This window comes from Alosa alosa, chromosome 14 (assembly GCF_017589495.1).
Source record: "Alosa alosa isolate M-15738 ecotype Scorff River chromosome 14, AALO_Geno_1.1, whole genome shotgun sequence".
NCBI classification, from domain to species: Eukaryota; Metazoa; Chordata; class Actinopteri; order Clupeiformes; family Clupeidae; genus Alosa; species Alosa alosa.
The window spans coordinates 25,181,883-25,202,328 of NC_063202.1; the positions used below are offsets into that span (position 1 = coordinate 25,181,883).

Genomic DNA, 20,446 nt, shown 5'->3' on the forward strand with positions numbered 1-20,446 from the left:
CGTTTGTCATCTGGGTGAGAAATCCACATATATTTGTGGAACATTTGCATATGATCATCAATGTTGTTCTGTAAAATTTGCTTCAAAAGTAGCATAATATACATTGAACATAAGAGGACACTGCTCATGTCATACTCCCTCTGTCAGATTCATTCAATTGCCAATTGTGACAAAGGCTTTTCTGTTAAGTGACCCAATTCTGATCTTTTGCTCACTAACCAATCAACAAACACACATGGGTGAAAATACAACCTCCTTAGCAAAGGTAACAATAAGGATTAATGATGCGTAATATGGACATTATTGGGCACTAACATGGGCACACATTAATTGTGTTAATTGTGAACATTTGTTTTCTAATGGTTTACCTATTCATTTGTTGATGTCTGAAATATTCTTACCAGCAGAAAATGTCTGCGCCATCACATCATCTGTGGACACTCCTGGTCCATGTTTGTTATAAGCCACCACCCGGAAGCTGTACTCTGTAAATTTTTTCAGCCCACTTAAGGTGTAAGACAGACCTCTTACATCGATTTCCTGAAAGAGGAGAGCCGTACAGTATTCAAAAGACCACAAAGGTATATGCGGTCACAGACAAAGGCCAGATTTACCGTTAACCTCCCAAATTACCATAACAAGTTATTTGAATTATTCTTTCCAAACAATATGCTGAAATTATACAAATAATCAACACTTTACTTAATCTGGTGGTGATTAGAGGTTAAAGATATTGAAAACATCCTGTCAGACTGACCTGCTCTGTGTCTTGGCCTTTTGCAGTGTGGTAAAGCTTGTAGGTCTGAATCTCTCCATTGCCTGTGAGAGGGATGTCCCAGCTTACAGTAACTGAGGTAGGGGAGGTGGCCACGGCTTGAAGATTGGGAGCTGGTCCTGGTACTTGAACTGTACAAAGATTATATAATTATTATAAATAATTAGTGATATAACACTATTGCAATATCCTGGCAAAAAAGCCCTACACACTGAAGACTCCAAACAAATTGACTAAAAAGGTTATTAAAAATATGAGTCAGGAGATGAAGTTGTGGTTTTGGGAGCAGAATTTAATGTTTGCGCCTCTTAGCAGACTCAAAATGTCATGACATGAACATGAAGAGGATCCTTATGAGACAGTGTTAAACACTAGAACTGCCAAGAATTTCAAATCTATTAGAACTACCAAGGTGGTCATTTTGACCATTGGAATTTAAACTAAAAATTTCACCAGCAGAACTATTTTCCTTTTCAAGAAAGTAATTTTTTGAAAAAAAGTTTAGCGGTCAAAATGATACAGACTCACAGAAAGGGCTCGGTAAGTGTGTACTCAAACCTTCACACCTTTTGAAATTCAACATTGGGACAGACCTAAGCCCTTACGAATTTTGCGAGAACGCGCACCAAAGTCCCTGAGTCTGTGAGTCCGGACTTTGGGACTGGCCCATAGTTTACAGTAGGGATAATATGTGCAGAGTATTAACAGTAACATTATAAGAGCAGAATAAATATGGATATTCAGTATGAACAATATAGACAGATACAGTATGTATGTACGTACAGGTATGTACAGTGTATTAACAGTAGCATTACTAGTAAAAAATAAAATAAATGTGCAGTATTAACAGTACAGACAGATATGTGCAGTTGACTATGGAGTATAGTTTACAGTATGATAAGAGTTAGTATTCAGCAGGGTGACAGCCGCAGGGAAGAAGCTCCCTCCGAACCTGCTGGTCCGAGTGCGGAGAGATCTGTAATGCTTCCTGGAGTGGAGTAGGGGAATGGGGTGAACAGTCTATGGTTGGGGTATTATTAAAGAGAAACTATGCAGTATTGGCAATTTCTTTGCTGTTTTCTCATTTTTTGCTTCTTTTTCGCTGGCTCTGTCATGACGAATGTCTGAGAAATTCCATCGCTACCTTGTTCTAGCCGGTGCCTGGCGTGTATGTGTATTTAAATGCAGTAAAGCAATTAGTTACACTGTTATACTTCCTGACACGGAGTCCGTCGGCCCGCCGGCCCAAAGTTGCAAGGGTGGTTTTTCTCACAGGCGCTAGGGGGAAGCAAGACGGCGACCATTCAACCCGAAAAAAGTCATATAACCATTCCAATGACTCCGAAGCTGTTAAGTTAAGGTAAATTAAGCTAAAAAACCTGCATAGTTAGCCTTTAACTATAAGGGCCTGATGAAATTACATGGTACTCTATGTTGTAGGGTCCAAGGTCAAGGACACACGTGGTCACTCTTTAAATCAGTATTTCTCAAACTTTTTCAGACCAAGGACTTTTATCCAAAGCGACTTATAGATATTAATTGCAAGGTGTTACGTACCTCTCTCAAAGGCACAACAGTGGCAGCCATGAATTTAACCCACAACTTCTGTGGCTATTGCATGCTAGCCAAGTTAGCCACTACACTAACATTGGTCTTCTTGCAACAATATTCTTCAAATATTGTACAATGAAATCAAACTTGACGCAAAGCATTGATTGATATGCTTCCACCTGCCATAACCTTCACTCTGTCTCAGATGACGTACTTCCATCAGTACACTTTAATGCAGTGCACTGTGTGCTTACTGAATTTCTTCTTCTTCTTTTTTTTTTTTTTTTAAATAGGACATAGTATACAGTAAGTTCCCTACGCTATGTGGGCATTGATAAATTGGAACGGCCACATAGAGGTGGAAATCATGAAAGCCTACAGTACTTCTACAACGCAAAACTTTTCACATATATGCCCTTATTACTATGGTGCCTCATGGACTGTTTGAGTGTGTGCACTCTTTGCAACATTGAAATATAACTTTATTGGTTTCCTCTATTAGACAGTGACAAGGTCACACTTTGTCAAAACATTAACAGTTTATGTTATAACTTGCTTGAACATCTTTAAATTGTTTTCCACTGCTGCTGCTCCAGTTTCCTTAATCGCGATGATCACAAGTTTGAAAATGTTCCCTCCCCTTCCTTTATGTAGCCAAGATGGCGTCCATTGAGGACAGATAGTTTCCATCGTTCCACACAACTTTTTGACCGTTATGAGTGCACCATTCGAGTTTTCGCAGTGTACTTTGTGTCATCAAAAGTTTCAGTGCGCATTCATGTACCTTCAGTGTGCATTTCTCAGAGTGCATTCTTGTACCTTCAGTTGACAAGCATACAGTATATAAAAAGTGTGTGCATGTATCATTCTGACTGTGGTTTCCTTTGTTTACATTTCCAATTTTGTATTTTTCACAGTTGTAGATTTTTTATGACCTCTTGGGGGACTCTTACCTTCAGGCTGTGTGGCGACAGTCAGGGCATTGGAACTCTCACCCACACCATTATTATTGTGTGCAACCACCCGGAAGGTGTACTTGCAATCAGGCATGAGGTTCTGGATGGTGACCTGCATCTCTCCAGGCTGACTGGTGTTCACTATGCGTTCCCTAAAACAAACAACAACTATCTATTAATATAGTCTTGATTAGTGCTTAATAATATGTAATCAAACTTAATATAATAATAGGTTTCCTTTTTCATAGAGTGATGTAGAGAATGAAATAACTGAGTACCTGTTCATACTCTCCTGGCTGTAGTAGACGGAGTAGGAAACTTCTTCCCCATGGGTCTCAGCTGGCTGTCTCCAGGTCAGCTTAATGAAGCGGGTGGACACGAGCGAAGCCACAAGATCACGTGGGGCTGAGGGTGTAGGTCCATCGCTGCCACCAGAGCCTGGTGTTACATGTTCAGTAGTGGCACTGATCAGTGAGGGGGATGAGGGGGAGGGCAGGGACACATCTTGGGTGTAGCAGGAGTAATTGAGTGATGGTGTAAGAGACATTGGCACAGGTGAAGGAAAATGATGGATGAAGGATGGGAATGAAAAGGTAAGACAGAAACACAAAAGAGGAAAAAAGGAAAAGGGGGAGAGGACAGAAACAACATCGAAACAAAAGGGCTTGATGACAGAAATAAGGCACAAAAATTACTAAAAACTCATCTGAATGAACTAAATACATAAGTGACAAAAATAAATATACTGCAAAAATGACAGGATGAAAAGTCAGCCTGTGGGAAGAGGCTGCAGTATGAATGTAAACATATATAACTGATTGTGTGCATGTGGGGGATGCATCATTTAAGAAAGGGACAAGTAAGATGTACAAAACATTCCTTTGAATCAACACTACAGAGGAACATTTGTTTAATTCTGATAATAAATCTCAGCCGCTGTTTAGAATTCAAGATCTCTTAACTATCCAAACTTTTTAGATTAGCTAACATAGGTAGCATTGGTTACCATTAGAAGCTAAGAATGAATAGGTACACAGACACAATAAATACTGCATAACAAACAGCATAGATATGTTCAGCACAGGGCTTAATCTATTTGAAATCAAAATGATTTGTGACAATTTGAGTAGCAAACAGTGTAGGCTGCACATTTCAAATACAAGTTATGCTCACCAATCAGAGGTGGCCCATGGTGACTGAGTATACCGGTATGCTCACCAAAAACAAACATATGAATCCCAAGGAAAACACAATTACTCTATTTCATCTATTGCAGATGTGTCCAAAGCCCAAATTGCATGCAGATCTTTAAAATCTCCCCCAAAATACATATAATGTATAATGATAATCATGTTAACTCTTGTTAACAGGAAATATGATCCAGCATCATCATCATCTATCTTCAATAAATCTAATTTAATTACTAATTTAATTACAATCTCTCTTCAAAACATATATTTTTGTTTAACACAAGGGAACACCAACAGACAGCTCTAATTTCTTCACAAAATGTGTAGTGCAGACAGTGAACAATTGTATGATGCACTGTTCCTGCAAAGCACAAGCTGACAAATGTTGATTGGCTATGGTAATGTAATGATGGCAGTAGAGATATCTGTATTCATCCATACACTATTAGGAACACTGACGTAAAACTAATGCCATGTAACTAATCAACTCAACAATAAATCTTAGCTTCATGAACGTGCCATATAATATTCAGTGCCATATGTTATAACCGGGGCATTGTGGCACCGGGCGTGATGCAAGTCTCGTTGCTAGTTTACACTGGCGCAGTTGTCAAATTAACCTTGATCAGAAATGGGCATGTCGGGACGTTAGGAACGTTTATTTAGGATTTTGTGACTTCAAACGTTTCTGTAATACATCTTTCCTATCTGGAGTTAGGATAAGAACACTGACTTAGGAGCGGCAGTTCTTAAATCAAAGCTTAAATATAGTTACCACAGTTACCAAACAGATAAGATGGGATTTGCGAGCTAGGAAGTTTCTGTAATACGGTCCTTGGATGAATATCCAATAAGTGTTGCTCTTTTCAGGCTATGTTTTCGATTCTATCCCCTTGTCAGTAGTGACCGTAAATAACTTTAAGACTTTGTTTTGTCATTGCATTTGAGTTCTAATCCTATGCGAGTGCAGACACATGTAAACTCTGCTTGAGCAAAAGCTTGATATTAAAGTATTATATTAAAAGGGAAACCATGTCTGTTTATATAAAAAAACAGAAGTCAGACCAACTGAAAGCGCACACGTATGCGCATAAGTGAGTGCTTCTTCTGGACCAACATCATTTACAAAACAACGTGTAACTATTAAGAAACACATGCATGCCAATATATTACTTTAGATTGCCCTTATCACCTTATACATTGGAAACTCCTTTGCAAACTTGGCCTCCATTTTAATTCAATTCAACAATTGCAGTATTAGAAATTAGTTAAATTCAAAACTCTATCAACAACAGTGACCACTATGACATGAATAATAATAGCCCTCAGAAACTGAAGCCTTAGCAACAAGTGCAGCTCAACAGTCAGGGCCTTATGATGACACACCACCCTTCAGATCTTCTCTGTTGAAATGCAGTCTAGTTATTATGGTTAATCCACCAGTTTTTATCATATAGCTTTCGTAAAGTGTTTTGCAATTCCCTCATCCTGGCTAAGTGCAAATTCATCACATTCTCAAAAAGTTTGCTAATTAACTGACAAACAGAGGATGTTCTAATGACCTGATAATTTGTGATGACATGTACTCTGTCCATTCCTACTGTAGCTTGGTAGTTAATATAAATTCTACCAGAATCCTTCGCACATACTAGCCTGGAAAATCCAGACCCTGGTAATCTAGAAAGATTAAGGGTCTGGCCACAAATAATGAAAATGGCCCAACTCAAGGGGCAGCACCAAGCAAGCATTTAAAAACATCTCACTGCACACCATTAGATAACACTACAACCAATGTTTACTGACTGATTTCGGACTTCGACGCAATTGGATAACACTATGACCAATGTTTATTGACTGATTCGTTGCAGTGCTGTCGTCATCTGTTTAGCTCGCCTCATGGCCTGCCTAAATCAGATACACCGATGTGATTGGTTCCTCGCGACGCAAGGGGTAAAAGTAACGTGCATCATTATTCATTGCCAGAGTGTCTCGCAGAGACAATTCAAATTGTGCTTTCGCGAGAACTCTGGTTTTCCAGGGTACACACATACAGTACTACCATGCACACACACATTTTTTTACAAGCTTACCATGATCCAGAATAATGAGCTGGGCGCTGGCTTGTACATTGCCAGCATCATTCTCAGCCATACACTGGTAGAAGCCTTCATCGGATTTCACCAGTCCAAGCACCTGGAGATTGTGCTCCTTCTATGGGTTATCAGAAGAAATTGATAGTAATCAGGTTTAGTCAGTATTATTCATTTGTCTGAGTTTTATTAATCAAACAGAAAGGTGTTTGTAAGTCTGAAGCATAAACCCTCAGGAGCATGCTTCAAAACTCTCTATTTTTACCTTAGTTCACCCCAGTGAGCTCATCCTCATTCATACAAGCTGTTTTTTCATTGGTTTTGTACTTACTAATTGTGAAAAGCTTTGACCATAGAAGTACTCATATTAGGTATTAGTCACCAGCTCCAGTAAAAACTCGCTATAACTAATCGTGTGCTCTGGTCCCATTTCTGGGTTCAGTCTTAAGAAGTGGCCTGAAAGTTACGATTGATTCTAAGGTCCTGCTCCGTGAGCACCAACAGGCTAGAGTGCAAGAGACATCCACTTCATTACTCATATTAGGTGACATTATGCAGTGTGTCTGCTTTAATAGAATAATAGTATGAAAAAAAGTTTTGCACAAGTACTGAAATTGCACCTCTGCACTTTTAGCATGGAGTCTGTTATTCATCTAGGTGTGTGTGTTCCTGTGTATGTGTTTTGTTGTTTGTAGAATTTGTCAGTCTTTTAATGAGTTCAGTTTTCCATTTTCTTTGAAAACATTTTATATGGCATTGTTTTTTCTTTTGTAAAGGGAGCAACATCAGTATTAGTACCCTTAAATATCTGTTTGTCAATCATTAGGGTCCAAGGACATTTGAAATATGTCAGCTGCAGCGCCCCCTGTGGATGGAATTTTACAAAATTTGGCAAGCATCCAAAGAATGTGGCTATGATGCAGCATTTCAAATGTTGTGTACTTTGACATTTTAAACATGCTGGCATTGACGGTTGAATTTTGATTGGCGTCGGACCAGCTTTACATTTGACTGGTATAATATTGCCAAGGACACAAGAGAGTGCAATATCAGGTGACACCTGATGTGAAAGGCATAATATGAATTTTTAAAAATAACAACTAGGGCTGCAACTAACAATTATTTTCAACATGGATTAATCTGTTGATTATTTACTTAATAAATATGTTGCTTGGTCAATAAAATGTCAGGAAATTGTAATAAAAGTTCATTAGTGTTTCCCAAAGCCTCAAATGCCTTGTTTCACCCACAAGCCAAAAACATCTAGCTTTCGGTCATGGAGCAGCTAGTAAAGCCTGTACAACAGGTGAGGCCTTAGATTTTTGCATTAATGTCATTCAAGTCCTAATGAGCTGGGGTGACGTACCTCTTAGAGGATATATTTTAATATACTGTAATTATTCCCATGTATTAGGCACATTGTATATACACCGCAGGACCGTGTTTTATGCAACAACAAAAAAAAAAAAAAAAAAATGTGTATTAACTGTACCCTTGTATTAACCGCAATGTCCAATAGCCCAATGAATCAGAATCAGATTGTGCCTTAATCATAAAGAGTAATTGAGACAATGCATTAACCTTGCAGCTGAAGAAATTTAGCAAAATCAATGTATAAACACTGGTCAATAGTCAGGAAAATAAGTATGTTAGTATGTATTCTTTGCTGATACCCAGGTTTGGAATAAAAAGAAGGATGACTATGGAAAATAACCTGATATTCATTGTTATTTATGGTGGAACGTCTGACACTGTGGTGATCTTTTCCCTCCAAAACCTTTGGGAACATCAAATATGCTATCCTGATCCTAAAATACCAGGATAATAGATAACCTAGCAGCCTGTACAATTTCGAGAGATTAGTTTAAAGAGGAAAAATGTCACATTCCATGGTCTGAATTCAACGCAATTGTAGAAGATTAAGTGGAGACTGTACAAAGCATTATTGGGTAGTCAACTAGATGTACTGCGCGCGCGTGCGTACCTGTGTTTGGCATGTGTGTGTGTGTGTGTGTCTGTATGTGTCTTTGTGTGTGTGTGTGTGTGTGTGTGTGCATGTGAGTGCGTGTGTGTACATTTCAACTTTATCTGGCAACCCTTCGCTCAACACCGCCATCCGCCAGCCGATTTGTGTACAGTCACTAAATGTACACAAAAATTAATTTATTGTATGGCCCCCACATGAACGGAATTCCACGAAATTCAGCATGCATTCAGAGGGTGTCAAAGTGATCCTACAGGTCAAATTTTGTGCAGTTCTGAACACGCCAGCCAAAAATACCTGCTATTACAGAGCCTTTTCAATTTGAACTATGTGGCGCTATACCGTACTATAAGCATCAGCTCCTTTGAGCGAGCCTCCTCTGTCTTTTGACAAAAAGGCTTAGTTGAAACGGTTCTATTTTCGTTCTGCTCGAACTGTAGGCTACAGTCAGACCAAGACCCAAAACAGCCTCTGGGCATATTTATGCATTAGAGTATAAGGCTGAATCTGTGAATTGTGATTGTAAAATAAATCATCAAGAAAGGATTTCTATTACTATTTTTACTAAGGGTGCCAAACAATTGTGGAGAGCACTGTATGGACTGTGACCCGTTACCTAAACACACCAAAGATTGGTGTTTTTGCTGCAAAAGAAAGCAGGTGTGTGCATGACTTTTTCTAAAGTAATCATTCTGACAAACATCCAGAGTGGCGGGCTATGACTTATTACTTGGTAAATGACTAAACATTCATTAATGGACAAGATTTGCAAACTCTCCATAATCATTAGGACTTACAATTACTTTGAAGTAGTCACTGGGGATGACCGCATCTCCATTCTTGACCCATTTAACAGTCGGTGCAGGTGAACCTGTTACTTCACACTCAAAGATGATATCCATTGATTCATGAGCATAGGTGTTCACTGGCTTTTTCAGGAACTGGGGAGGAACTGAAAACGTGAAAGCAGAAAGGTTTGGCTATGTTAAAAGGGTGAACATTCAAGAATTGTTTTTAAAAAAAAATGCACTGACTACAATTTATTACAAAACACACAAAAATATGTGAAATTAAGGATTACTGCTACTTGCTGTGCACTGATTGCCCAAAGTGGAGCTACACATCACAATGCATTAATAAGTAGTAAATTAAAGGTGCTATATGTAAGTCATTTATTGTAATAAATCATAAAATGCAGTGTTTTCCCTACTATGTATTTAGCAGCGGCGCAGCAGATTTTAAGCGCCACTGTAAAATTTTCACATGATCAGTAATGTCACGACATTTAGGCCTACATTGTAAAAGCACAACAGCCAACATCAACGCACATGCACACACTTACAGAAGGCTGCCAAATTGAGACTGAACTGCTTAAAACTATAAGGCTCACTATGATATCTGCATCATTTGGTTTTGAGCACTCCTCAAAAATATCAAAAAGACATAAAGGAAACATGCTATATTTAACACACAACACACTATGACACCTCAATAGGTCTCACAAAACAGCATGTATCATTTCTTTCATCCTCCAAATCAAAGAATAATTTTGAGAATTAGCATATCATGCATAAATCTAATGACGCCTGATCGCATAGCCTTTGTATACACCATTGTTTTCACTTATAGCTAAACTTTACTATACTTTACAAAATAAATAGTTTAATAAGAAGTGCATCAATAAAGTAGTATCATAAATTAAAGTGTGTCCTGTTTATAACTTTAATCTCTAAACGAAAAATCATGTGAATATTTCAGCTAAAATGTGTGTGGTCTGTCCATTCTGTAAACTGACAGACACACCACAAATACCGTACAACATGAAGCCACGATATTCCCTGAGACCAATCCTACGATGTATCTGACATGCTGACTGATACAGGTTGAGGGAACAAACAATATATTGTACCTTGAATTTTAAGCTCAACCTGAACCTCTATGGAGTCATTCACATTGTCTGCAAGGCAACTGAATGTCCCAGCATCCTCTTCAGTTAGGTTGAGAACATGCAAACTTCCCCCACCAACAATTTCAAAACGTCCCTCACTGTTGACAATGAATAACAAGTCATTAGAAGAAAGTGAGTCATTAAATGAAAGTGTTGTCAGAGAAGAACTGTGTTCAAAATCATTTGACCTTGCAACTACACAGATATCACCTAATGGTAAGTGTGAAGCAATGTCATGGTTTAGAACATAACTGTGTAGAAGATATTGGCATATAATTTAAATTTAAAGGGATATTCCACCATTTGGGCAATTGCACTCATTTTCCACCTCCCTGAACTATACTCTCATTCCGGCGTAATAATCTGCTGCAGCTCAAACTTGCTGATGGAAGGCCTACGGGGACTATTTTCAGGTGCTGCATGATATCATTGTGCTGCTGTGCCCATGGTCAAATCAGCCTAGAAAATCGCCACGTTTCATTTTTACACTTTCTTATTACACTTTTTAACTTGAGGCTTATTTGACATGGAACTATACTCTCATTGCGGCGTAATAAATAAGGAACGTTGCAAACGTACCATGGGTGCAGCAGCACAATGATATCACACAAGTTTTAAATGGCAAAATTACCGGAAATCTTAGTCACTTTTAAGCGTGATGCTAGCAGGCGAGATACTAATGGTCTAATGCGATTCAATAATCTATGCTAGGCTGGAGCTAAAAGTGGTATCACCAGACTCAGAGAACAGCTGGAAGAACTGGAAAAAGGTAAAAATCAATTGTTTAACTCGAGGGGAGGTAGACAATTAGTGTAATTCCCCAAATGGTGGAATATCCCTTTAATATTTCTATATCAAATATCATTATGCTAATGAAGCTCCCTCAAAAGTCCTCCCGCAAGGACTTTTTAGAAGGAGAATGGACTTTTGAGACACAGTGTAAGTGACCATGAATACATAATATGAAAAGTGATTGAAACATAAAACATCATTACATAAACATAAAACAGTGTTGGAGTTTCCTTTGTGATTTGTGACATACAAGTGCTCTTGTGGTTATTTTTTTCAAATCAACCTAGTAGCCTACTTTCAAATCGTCAAAAACATCAAAAACATCTCCATACCTCTCCTCAATGAGCTGGTCATTAAACATCCATCTAACATAGGGAGCAGGATACCCTGTCACCACACAGGGAAGAAGTACACTGTCCCCTAGCACTCTGGACATGGCTGAGGGCGTCTTCAAAAATTCAAGCTTTCTTCGTTCTGCGGTTTCTGAAAGACAAGCGGGACAGATGCACATGACTGACAGCAAGGCTCCAGACTGGACCACATTTTTTTGAGGCGGTACAAGTGTTTCTTTAAAATTTCATGTGGAAAAACAAGGAGAGAGCAAGTCTGCCAGTGTAGACCAATACTGGCACATCCTGGAACTTTGAATTGCAACACGTCTCCGCCCGACAGCTTAGATTGAATAGAAACCAACATGGCTGCATTGACATAGGGAGAGAAACAAGCTAATAAATATTAAATAGTCCTGCCACATTTTGGTTCCAACCATTTACTTAATCAGCTGATTCTAATTAGCGCATTTCTTAAGCCAGGTAGATCAGCTAATTAGTGAAATCACATGCGTTAAGCGCACAGATGTTTACCTGCATTTGGCTGACTATTTAGTTAGGCTTGGCAAGCTTAACTTTACATGTCACAAGGTCAACTACACAAGTCACAACGCAATTCTAACACTTGAAATACAAAAGGATTTTCTACTACTAAGACCAGATAATTGTGAATGTTATACTGAACGTCCACAGTTAGTTACGGTTTTACACTAATAGTAAATTATTAATGAGCCATATTTGTCCTCAACACTGGGGTATTGGAAGTGAATTATTAATGAGCCATATTTGTCCTCAACACTGGGGTATTGGAAGTGAATTGGGTTGGTAATGTAAATAGTTTCAACATGAGTTAGACATTTCTTCAAAACCCTTGTCCTAGTAAACAGATTGAATCTCCTGTAAATGATGCACAAACTGGAGAGCACTTAAAATTTCGTTGTACCTGTGACAATGACAATAAAAGATCTATTCTATTCTAAATTAAAAACTAGATGTAAAGAGTGTCAGCTACTGGTCTTTCATACTGAGATCAATTATGTGATTCTAGATTGTTTTCATCTAAAAAGGGGCGTGGTGCCGATGTATTGCTGGTCGAACGTATAGTGGATGAGGGGAAGAGTCCAGGAACAATTAGTCAACTGTGTGGGCCATGTCATCCAGTGCCTACAGCAATGAATTCCCAAGGTTGAGGAGGAAAAATCAGATGACACTTCAGATTCAGAAGAAGCTGTTTTTAGGCCATCCTAAGAGGTGATTAAGCATGTTGTTACTGCATCAATGCTTCAAAACCTTATAATAAGCCAAACAGCATCAAGACACGCCTCAGAAAGTAATTTGGAGTGATGACTTTATGCTCAAAAACCTAAATTTTACGCTCAAAAACCTAAATTTTACGATTGGAGAGGAGTCAACAAGTTCTGCCTTAATGTTAATGTCTACCGTTAGTTGATGGTCAGTGTTCACATTGTGTTCATGCAACACAAAGCGCTCCACAAACAAACAGAGACAGAGCAGCGAGACGCATCTATACCCATTACTTGGCAAGCAGTGTGCTACTTAAAACACATATGACATCATTACTATTACTCTTAGAAAAAAAAAATAAAAGTGAAAGGGACAGCATTTAATAAGCAGCATTCAATTGCAGTTATTTTTCATACCACCAATGATGGACTGAACTCATAATAGGCCTGTCCTCAATGGTACAGCAGCAAAACTAGTCATCAAAATAGCAATAGGTGTGACTCCTTTAAGGTTAACGTGATGTCAGTCAGTGATTGAGTGTCTGCAGCCAGCGAGATACTGAACGGAGATTAACGGAAAAGCTGGCGACCAAATCAGAGTTTGTGATGAGGGAAACTTAAGCATAGTTTCAACTGCTGATCATTGAATAAAGCTGCAACTCCACAGACTATCGTATGTCTGTCTGTTGTGCACAACTTGCTGCAACAGAAGTTAAAGGGGGTTGCCCCGAAGGTCTTGATAACTTACAATGACCTGACTACCAACTGAAACAGGAATGGTTAACATATTTCTCTGAAAGATTACAAAACCCAAATATATAACAAAATGCCAATATAATACTAAAATACAAGTTAGATTTATCCACTGAGGCGTTGTTTTTTATTTTTCACCAACTATTTTGGCCTACGCAGATCCACAGATCTAGTTAGAATGGTCAAATACATCCACACATTATTTTAAGGAAGCAGTAGCCAACCAAGCTCAAGTAGCGCAGTGTAGTCAGATGGGCCTCACATAGTTAGGAAAAACTATCTGTTAACAGAACAACAAACAGCCGCTCAGTCCTGTACATCCTCTCCGCGAAAATAAATCACACTAGTCAATTTGTCTCCATCTCCTACTCCATCCCCTACTCTTGCAACTTTTGTGTATGCTTGTCTGTGCGTGTGTGTGTGTGTGTGTGTGTGTGTGTGTGTGTGTGTGTGTGCGTGCGAGTGTGTGCGTTTATGTGTGTGTCCGTGGGTGTGGGTGTATGTTAGGGCTGGGCGATATGGACCAAAAATCATATCCCGATATATTTAGGTTGAATATCGATATACAGTACGATATATATCCCGATATTTTTTCTGCAAAGTTAGAGCTGTAAAATAAAATGTTCAGTCAAATATGAGTAGTTTGAAAACTCACTACTCAAATAACAATAAAATGTAAACATAAAACTGGAGTGCCTTTTTTTGAAATCAAAGCTCCCTGAGGTGCACATTTATATAAAAAAAATATCTTAAATAAATATATTTATATGAGAAAAGTAGCATGCAGTTTCACAGCAGTGCAGAGAGGGGAGCAGTGCAGAGAGCTCCGGTCAGCGGCTTGCTTGGAGCAATGATCACGGCGCAAATTTGAACTATATCGATATATGCGATATGTAGGGCTTTTTTTTGCATTTTTAAACAACCAAAACAAATAATGCATAACAAAAATGACATGGCTGTAAAATGATCAAGCAATTGACACAGAGGTATTTATTCTAACTCCAACATCAGGCTACAAAACTAAGCCCATTTATTGCAATTTACCCATTTAGTGTTTATAAGTGCCAGTGCCAACAATTAAATAATGTTCAAAATGCTCTCTGTAAAATTGCAGCCTCTTGTGCATGACTTAAGCTGGGCGAACAAAGCTGTCCATACTATGTTGTGAAGTGCTCGGAGGGAGAAGAGGGAAAGCAATTTAATGTATTAATATGCATATATTAATGTATTAAGTTTCATGCTGTAATCTAGACCTGACATCAAAGTAAATATCTGTTTTATGTAGATTTCTACACCTGCAGCATTTACCATTAGGCTACTAACAATAGGCTACGTAGATGATAGATAGGCTAGATAGATTGATAGATGGCCTACTTTATTGACGCTTGGTAAAATACAGCATGGAGTGGATGTTTTCGGTTCAGATGCTTGTTCTTTTCCCTTTTGAGTATGTAATGATCCCAAAACTTTACTTGAAAACTTTAGACATCTTGACTCCGCCAGCTAAATTCAGAATGCATCACGATTCACGCGCTAGTGGTGATTCGAGTAAGTCGATGAATCGTTTCAGCCCTAGCGATATGGTCTAATTCCATATCGCATTTTTAAATATATCGATATATCTTTTATATCGATATATCGCCCAGCCCTAGTGTATGTGTGTGAGACAGTCCTGCCTTGTAGCTCCTCTCCTCATTTTCTCATGTACATTCTTCAGCCAAAAATAGCAAATGCTCAAATTTCATGTAATCATTCACATCATACCATACCATCACGTTTTAATGGCGTTATGGATGTTACAAAAAGCGTAATTTTCCATGGAATTGCCATGTAATAAACTCCGGAATCGCGAACTACATTATTGGTTGTCTTGAATTTCCCCTTGGGGATCAATAAAGTATCTATCTATCTATCTATCTATCTATTTATCTATCTATCTGGTACTTTGTTTTATGTGTAGGGACCCTGAACAAGCTACTGACAAAATTTGGTTCTGTTTTGAACAATATTACTGGTTAAAAAATGCTATTTGGGAAGCGTTTAGCTCACCGCCCTTAACTAATCCACTGTTTACGATTTGGGGCTATAGCGTATACCGGGGAAAGCTCTGTAGTGGTTGATCAATGACAAATACTGTCTCCACAGCTTTCTCCACAATTATTAGGCCCTCTTTCAAATGAGTCATTTTTGTTTTGGTCCACTTTGTGGCTCACAGGCTACACAACATAGACCTATTGGCAAACTTTTACATCTGGAAATAACGTGTAGAATCCCCTAAAGTTTGTGGGTTCGAGCATGAGCAGGTGCAGGACTAAACCATGCAGTCAAAACAAAATGCAGGTAACATAAGCATTAGTATCTGAACTAAAATAATCCTTCAGTAGACACTGAATATGATAATAAATAACATATAATTATTCCAGTACAGAATCATGTAGGGTAATTTACTCGTACGATGGCACTTCTACATTCTGCCTGGCACTCTCTTATTGTGTAGATGTAACAAGTGGAAGGTGCAACTGGTGTCAGCAAACAGTCAGACATTACATTTGAGAAACAAAAAAATGCAGTGTGTATTACCAGATATGACTTTAAGCTCCGCCTCTTCACTGTTTTTCACTGCACCCCCTGTTTCAACCACACAGCGATAAAGTCCGGCATCGGCATCAGAGGCATTGCTGACAACCAGTGCCCCACTGGGCAGCTGAAAGACCCTCTGATCAAGCAATATGGGCTGCCGGTTGAGTTCCCAGCGGGAAAAAGCCACAAGGTCCTGATTAATGTCGCATAAGAATACATGGTTGTCACCATGTTTCACAAGACCTGCTTCAGGCTGACTGGAGAACCTAGGTATACCTGAGAAAAAAATATGGATATAAGAATAGGAATAATACGGGAAGAATATATCAACTTAAAGGGATATTCAACCATTTGGGGAATTACACTCATTTTCCACATCCCCTTGAGTTAAACAATTGATTTTTACCTTTCTCCAATTCATCCAGCCGTTCTCTGAGTCTGGTGATACCAGTTTTACTGTAGCTCCAGCCTAGCATAGATCATTGAATCTGATAAGACCATTAGCTTCTCGCCTGCTAGCATTAGGTTTAAAAGTGACTGAGATTTCCGGTAATTTTCCTATTTAAAGGGACACCAGGCAAGGCTGATGCTTTTTCTCCCCTCGCTCGGTCTGAAGCTCTTTTCCTTTTCTTTGCATCTTCCCTCAAGGGTTTACGCTGCTTCTTCGCCGGCTCTGCCATTATACACACGTTTGCAACAATCGCTAGCGTTTCGTTAGCCTCCCTCTGTGCTGTGGATGCAGGATGGAAACTGAAACTGCTTCGATTCGCCGGCACGATACACTGAACTTGCAAGCGGGATATTCTTCCTACAGGCAGTAGGGGCGGGCGAGAGAGTCTTCATTCGCCCTGTAATGAGCCATTTAACCATATACCGACTTACGAAGATGAGTAATTAACACAAAAACGTTGCCTGGTGTCCCTTTAAAACAAATCTCCTCTCAAGTTAGAAAAAGTGTAATAAGACCAACAGAAAATGAAACGTGGCGATTTTCTAGGTTGATTTGACATGGAACTATACTCTCAATCCAGCGTAATAATCAAGTAACACCATGGGCACAGCAGCAACAACAATGATATCATGCAGCACCTGAAAATAGTCCCCGTAGACTAACTTCCAGCAACAAGGTTGAGCTGCAGCAGACGAATTAGTTAGTGACTAGATTATTACGCCTTAACTTAAGAGAAGACAAGTTCTAAATAGGAAAATTACCGGAAATCTTAGTCACTTTTAAACGTGATGCTAGCAGACGAGATGCTAATGGTTTAATCCGATTCAATGATCTATGCTAGGCTGGAGCTAAAAGTGGTATCGCCAGACTTGGAGAACGGCTGGAGGAACTGGAGAAAGGTAAAAATCATTTGTTGAACTCAAGGGGAGGTGGAAAATGAGTAATTTCCCCAAATGGTGGAATATTCCTTTAAGTTACATAGTAAACAGTTTGATCATCTGATAAAATATCAAAGGGCACAAAATAATAAATGCATAAAAGTATTATGCTAATTTATTAAATGCTAATTATGCTACTTCTGGCCTACACAATTAAAAAACAGACACGAAAACAGACAGACAGACAGACACACACACCTAAAATGAAACTTAATCCCCTCAACCCTCAAGACATTGAGGCGATTATATTACAGTCTGAGTTTCTAACATAACTAGTGCAGTGCCTGTACAAACCATGCCCATTCCTGTAGAAAACCTGTAGTCCAATGACATGCCCACAGTTTCTTTAAAAATGAGATGACCAAGCATTCCATAATTGAATTGAAGCCCATTTCCAATGTTCCTAAAAGACGGGCACCCAAATACAATTGCTAATCCGGCATGGATGTGTATTTCTTTGGAATACTGCACCAATTTCATTTAATTTCACTGCTAGTTACGCCCCTGCTGGAAGTCTTAAAGATCCCATCCCATTTTTCCAGTTATTTTTTAAATAACATAGGTCAAATTGAGTTTGTGACCTGTGGTAAGTTTGAAATTCATGCGGTTTGTCTGCTGTATGCAATAGCCAAGGAAAGGAAAAGGCAGAAAAATTGAGCCAATCTGGATAAATGGTCATTGCTACTTAGCACTGACTAATTACTAGATGTACCGCATAGCGGTACAAAATATGACCGCCGCTCAGTCCTGTACATCCGTTCCGCGAAAATAAATCACACTTCAATTTGTCTCCATATTTTACTCCATCCCCCACTCTTGAAACTTTTGTGTATGCTTGTTTGGCATGCCTGAGTGTGTGTGCAGCGGCTGCACAGAAAGTAGCCTACTGGTGCTGAAAAGGTGAATAGATTGTAGAATAGCCAAAGAAGATGTAGCATTGTTATAAAACCTTTAAAATCTCTAAACAATCACAAGTAGGGCAGTTAATCACAGTTCATCCATTGCAACTGGATTGATGAAAGGTCACTTACACCTGTAGGCTACATTGTATTTGGAAAAAAGCAAAAGGTATCAGCATAATGTTATTTATTTATTTATTTATTTATTTATTTTTTGTGTAAAACATCTCTGTCAGTTCCATGCCGTTTTCAACAGCTATCAAAAACAAAGGTCATTTTTGGATGGATGGATTTTTTGTGAATGTTTCTTCTTCTACATAAGATTTTAGTCATCTTTAGTTCATGTAATACTTTATTGTCAATGCACAAATTAAGTAACAGTAGTCTGAAACGTTATTGTTAATGCACAAATTAAGTAACAGTAGCCTAGTCTGAAACGAAATGCTGTTTTACATCTAACCAGTGGTGCAAATAACTGTCATGTCCACATGGGCCTTGATGAAATGCGTCGCTAGACTGTTCATACACATTTTAACGGGCCAAAGTTGAAGAGCTTTTGTCCGTTATTGTTCGTGCAAATATAGGCTGATTCATGTTCCCTTGCATTGTGTAACTGAGGTCCATGGCTAGTCTGGCTTTCATCAGACCAAGCTCAATCTTTTAAGAAATCAAAAAATAAATAGCGGGCAGATCAGGCTGGGTTCACCCAGCCTAGTCCATAGGCACCCGATATTGTTTAATTGGCTGGTGGTGGTACCCGGGGACGAAATGAAATTTTTCCGTAAAAGTCTAGTGGGGCTACATACCCACCAAATTTCATGTACCCCGGTGGTTCGGTGTCCCGGGTATCAATGACCAAAAATTCAGGGAGTAGATGACGGGAAAAATTCTTGAATTATGTGCATGTGTGCGTGTGTGCGTGTACAAATTTATGTTTATGTGTGTGGGTGTGTGTGTGTGTGTGTGTGTATGTGCGTGCTTGTGTGTTTGCTCATGTATGTGTGTTTGTGCATGTGCATGCATGCGCGCATATATGTCTACTGTGTGAGTATGTGTCATACATTATGATTACTGTAAATGTATGTGTGTGCGTGTGTATCTGTTTATGCACATGTGTGCACATGGAATGGGTTAACATGACCCCTGGAGGCAAACATACGGAAAAAATTGGTCATCCTAGGCCCTACAGTTCTCAAGATATTCACAGAGAACTGTGTCTGCCCTACCCTCCTTTCGGGGGGGTCCAGTCCAGCGGGGCTACAGATCAAAACGAAGAATGACGGTTCCATGCTATCCATGTGGGGGTACATGCCCACCAAGTTTTGTGTACCCGGTCTTTCAGTGTCCCGGGAATCCTTGTTGGTGTGCGTGAACTAAATGTACACATAAATTATTTTATTGTAAGGCCCCCATGAACGAAAAGTACACAAAACTTGGCATGCATTCGGAGGGTGTCATAATGATCCTACACTTTTAATTTCGTGCAGTTTTGACCTTGTCAGCCAGAGATATTGTGATGAAAACACCTAATTTTTTGCTTTTTAATTTTTAACTAGGTGGCGCTATACATGAAATAAGTGGTAATGGGATGGGTTGACATGCCCCCTTAAGACCAACATACATAAAAAAGGTGGACCTCCTAGGCCCTACGGTTATCGAGATATTCACAGAAAACTGTCTCCGGCCACCTACAGGCCAGTTGGTGTATAGTAACATAAATTAATTTATTGTGTGGCCCCCATGAACGGAATTCCACAAAACTTGGCGTGCATACAGAGGGTGTCATAATGATCCTACAATTCCAATTTCGTGCAGTTTTGACTATGTTAGGTCACAGATACCTTCAATTACAACACCTCATTTTTACTTTTTTGTGCTTAACTAGGTGGCGCTATACATGAAATGAGTGGTTATGGAATGGGTTGACATGGCCCCTTGAGATCAACATACAAAAAAAAATGGTCCT

The 20,446-nt window shown here is 39.0% G+C and overlaps 1 protein-coding gene across 12 annotated transcripts in view; it reads right to left on the reverse strand.

The window, feature by feature from the left end:
* neo1a (neogenin 1a) overlaps positions 1 to 20,446 on the reverse strand; it is a 96,662-nt gene that overhangs the window by 27,849 nt on the left and 48,367 nt on the right. For 7 of the 12 annotated variants that reach the window (XM_048263441.1, XM_048263439.1, XM_048263432.1 and 4 more), the window contains exons 3-11: positions 16,193 to 16,468; positions 11,619 to 11,769; positions 10,456 to 10,592; positions 9,344 to 9,498; positions 6,563 to 6,683; positions 3,561 to 3,786; positions 3,280 to 3,434; positions 758 to 906; positions 402 to 540 (exon numbers count right to left, since the gene is read on the reverse strand). In XM_048263441.1, coding sequence (XP_048119398.1) covers positions 402 to 540; positions 758 to 906; positions 3,280 to 3,434; positions 3,561 to 3,786; positions 6,563 to 6,683; positions 9,344 to 9,498; positions 10,456 to 10,592; positions 11,619 to 11,769; positions 16,193 to 16,468 — 1,509 coding nt within the window. The remainder of the gene's footprint in view (positions 1 to 401; positions 541 to 757; positions 907 to 3,279; positions 3,435 to 3,560; positions 3,787 to 6,562; positions 6,684 to 9,343; positions 9,499 to 10,455; positions 10,593 to 11,618; positions 11,770 to 16,192; positions 16,469 to 20,446) is intronic. The other 5 variants (XM_048263444.1, XM_048263436.1, XM_048263443.1 and 2 more) reach the window with 1 other exon arrangement.